The 3540-nt window shown below is 35.8% G+C and overlaps 1 protein-coding gene across 1 annotated transcript; it reads right to left on the bottom strand.

Annotated features, from left to right (window-relative positions):
• Positions 1–445: 445 nt before the first annotated feature.
• On the bottom strand, positions 446–2581 carry LOC140981275 (exocyst complex component EXO70H1-like). Its single transcript, XM_073447631.1, has one exon. It carries the CDS (start codon positions 2361–2363, stop codon positions 519–521), a length of 1845 nt encoding a protein of 614 aa, XP_073303732.1. The 5' UTR covers positions 2364–2581; the 3' UTR covers positions 446–518.
• Positions 2582–3540: the final 959 nt, after the last annotated feature.

The raw sequence follows: 3540 nt of genomic DNA, 5'->3' as shown, positions 1-3540 counted from the left end.
TCAACAAGCTGGATACAATTTCACTAAACCACTACCCAATAATAAGTTTTTTATTTTCGTAATATTCTTATTTTAGTTGATTTAAATTAGTGCATATATTTAGATGATATAAAAGTCGAGCTGGTAAAATAGTTAATCAAACAAGTATAAAATTCCAACTTCTCCAATCCGAAGTTGTGAAACTTGATTTATCATAGACTTTGAACGTTTATTCGTGAAGCACATTAATAATTTTTAACGATCCAAAATTTGGTTATTTCTATTTTTCAAAATTTTGAATTATTTATTTATAGTCTGCCTTTAAAAAAAATCAATAATTTATATAGATGAACAAAATTCAATTGATAAATCACTAAATTCAATTGAATTTCAAATCACTTTATATAAAGTTAAACAACTTTAACAATAATGTAGTGAATTTCAATACATTCAAGATACGTGTCAATTGAAATTTCCTCAAATCAATAATGTATACAAATTTTCCAATGTTGGCCAATCAAAAAATCGAAAAATTCCCATCAACCACCATGTAACAAAATAGATGAATCCGACAATGTCGGGTACAACATGGATCTTTTGCTATCCGGAGCTTCTTTCATCGAAAACATGTACGAAAAGTAATTGTCCAAATCTTCAGGGTCATATTTGATAATCGACTCAGCCCCTACTCCACTTCTGTACTGTTCGTGAAACGCCCTGTAACTGGAGGAAATATTATTGGAAAAGTAAATTTTGATTTCGTCGCACATTTTCGGGTCGGGTATAACCCATGACTTCTGCTTCTTACATGCCGCCTCTAGTTCAGAATTAAAATTTCTAAACTTTTCTGGTATGCCAACCGTTGAATCCTCGGTTAGTGACGCCATCGCTCTACCCCAGCTCATCTTTTCGTAGTTTGCTAAATATTGCTTCACTTTGGACACATGTTTCCAGATCCAATCAGGCCCAAGTAGGGGCCCGAGATTAGAACCCCGGACCTTCGAAACGACGTAGTTTAGGTTGTTTGCTAAGAACAAATAGGACAAAGCCACGTCATGATAGTGAGCCGCCTTCCCGTCGAGCTTGCAAAGGAGTACAAGAATAAGCCACGCCAGGTGCGTGGTGATCGAGGCCGCCGATGGGTACTCCGCCGCCGGTGTTGGGCTGGAGAAGTAAGATTCCGGAAATGGTGTCCGCGCCGCAGCTGACGGATCCCCGATTATATCGGAAACCAAACCGCTGTAATCCCCTAGAAAAACTAGGAAATTCATGACGTAGCGAGTGAGAGGGTGTACGCCGCCGTTCACCGGCGCGTTTGAATTGTCCTTTTGAATCGCCGCCTCGAATTGACTCAACATAACTCTTAGAGCTTCGGCGAGCCTCGCCACCGCCGCCGCCGCCTCCGACCTTACATCAGCCAGCGACTCGTGGGCGAATATGGATTCGATCTCCGGCCACAAGTTGGAGATCGCCTCGTACATATCCAGCCCGCTAAACATTTTCTCCGGCGAAAGAATCTTCTTGCTTCGGGCGAAATTATGTGGGAAGCTAAAGAGATTCACCGCGGCGTCTCTCGAGATCTCGGCGAAACACGAAGCTGCGATCTTTTCCGAGAAAGAGAAGATGAAGTTACAAAGAATTTTCTCGCCGTAGAACAGGCCTTTAACGGCGACTTTCACCGCGTGCAACCAGTTCTTGTTATTGTGTTCCAAAACACTCCTGTCCATCTTCTGAATATGAGAAGTGGTGAACTTTTCGACGTGTAAATGATACAATGACTCGTCGATAATGGATTTCCGAACAATCTTGTAAATGTTTACGCATTCTTTTGCGTAACCAGAGCCGATCATGGCGTCGGCTATACTCTTCAACTCCGCCATAGCAATGTCCTGAGCATGAGGTGACCTCATGCTATCTTCTTCTTCTGAAACTTCACCCGAAATTTCCGAGATACTTGATCGGGTCGAAGCCAGTGAAGAACGACCCGAAACGGATTCCGAATCAAGATTCTTTCTGTTAGCAGCTAAGATAAAGTAAAATTCTTTCTCCAACGTTTTAATGGCTATTTTCATCAAGTTATGAGCTCGTATAAGATTCTCAGAGGTGGGACTAAGCTTTACGTAGAAATGCAAGACATTCTGCAGATTTCCGACAGCTTCAAGAAATCTTTTAGCTTCATTTTTGTCATTTTCGAACATGGATGAAAATTTATCGTGTTTTTGGGAATCTAAATCCCATTTCTTGATGATGGCTTCGGCCACATCCAGGTTTTCTTCCATTATTGTTTCTGAAAAACTGTGGTGGTGTGTTTTTTCACTCACACTCTGAGAATGAAGATCATTTAATGGGTGGGATGATGACCTTGAAAACAAGAAATTCTTCATTTTTTTTAGCACGATTCTGTATGGGCTTTCTGAGATTTTGGCAGTGGGATTTGGTTGCTGAGTGAAGTTTATCTTGGAAGTTCTTGAAGGGGGGAATTGGTTATTATAGAAGGAAACCGGAGAATCTTCCGCCGCAAAAGAAGAAAGGAAAATGACTACGCGTTTTCGGTTTCGTTTGAAGCAGTCGCTGGTTTTGTTTTTTGCTTGATAAGTAAGCTATTCTTTGAATAAATTTGATAGGTTTTATTGCGGAAAAAATAACAAAATCGATTTTTAAGTTGATTTATATAAAAAAATTTGTATGATGTGATGTGATTGACAAAAAAAAATATTAATTTTCATTTTAAATACGAATTAGGTTGACTCATCTTTCAAAATTGATACGTAAAATCGTGTCACAATAAACATATTAATTGATCTTTTTTTATTATTAATTTAAAAATAAAAAAATATTTCAAAAAAAATTAAAATAAAATAATTTTACAAAATTACTTTTATACATGCTTCATAAGCACGGATTAGAGTGAGGTGGAGCATTATCCGTGCTTACGAAGCACAGATGCTCCACGTGGATGAGCAAGCACGGATTGTCCACTTGGACGAGCATCCGTGCTCTCCACCTCAATCCACCCTATTATATTAATATTATTAATATTGTATTTTATATTAATATTGTATTTTTATGTTGTGATTGAAATTAAATTAATAATAATAGCTTAAATAGATAATAAACAATGTAAATTTAGAAATATAATGAAAATATTTTAATTCAACGTAAGTTTTATCGATACTATATGCTAAAGTTAAACATTTTATTGGTGTATTGATGAAAGACTACTTTTTTATTCTCCTTAATTTTTTCCCTTCAATCCTCTCATATTTCTAATTTTTCAATCACCCAACCAAATAATACAAAATATTTAATAATTACCATAGATTATAAATATTTATATTTTTATAATAATAATAATATATTTATAAATATACTTTCACGTCGTGTGAGTTTTTATATTGTGATTGAAATTCAATTAATAATAATTGCTTAAATATTAAATAAACAATGTAAATTTAGGAATATAATGAAAATATTATAATTCAACGTAAGTTTTATCGATACTATGTGCTAAAGTTAAACTTCTTATTGATGTATTGATGAAAGACTACTATTTTTATTCTC

The sequence above is a fragment of the Primulina huaijiensis genome, chromosome 7, assembly GCF_012295235.1.
Source record: "Primulina huaijiensis isolate GDHJ02 chromosome 7, ASM1229523v2, whole genome shotgun sequence".
NCBI classification, from domain to species: domain Eukaryota; kingdom Viridiplantae; phylum Streptophyta; class Magnoliopsida; order Lamiales; family Gesneriaceae; genus Primulina; species Primulina huaijiensis.
This window is presented reverse-complemented; position numbering and strand designations above follow the sequence as displayed.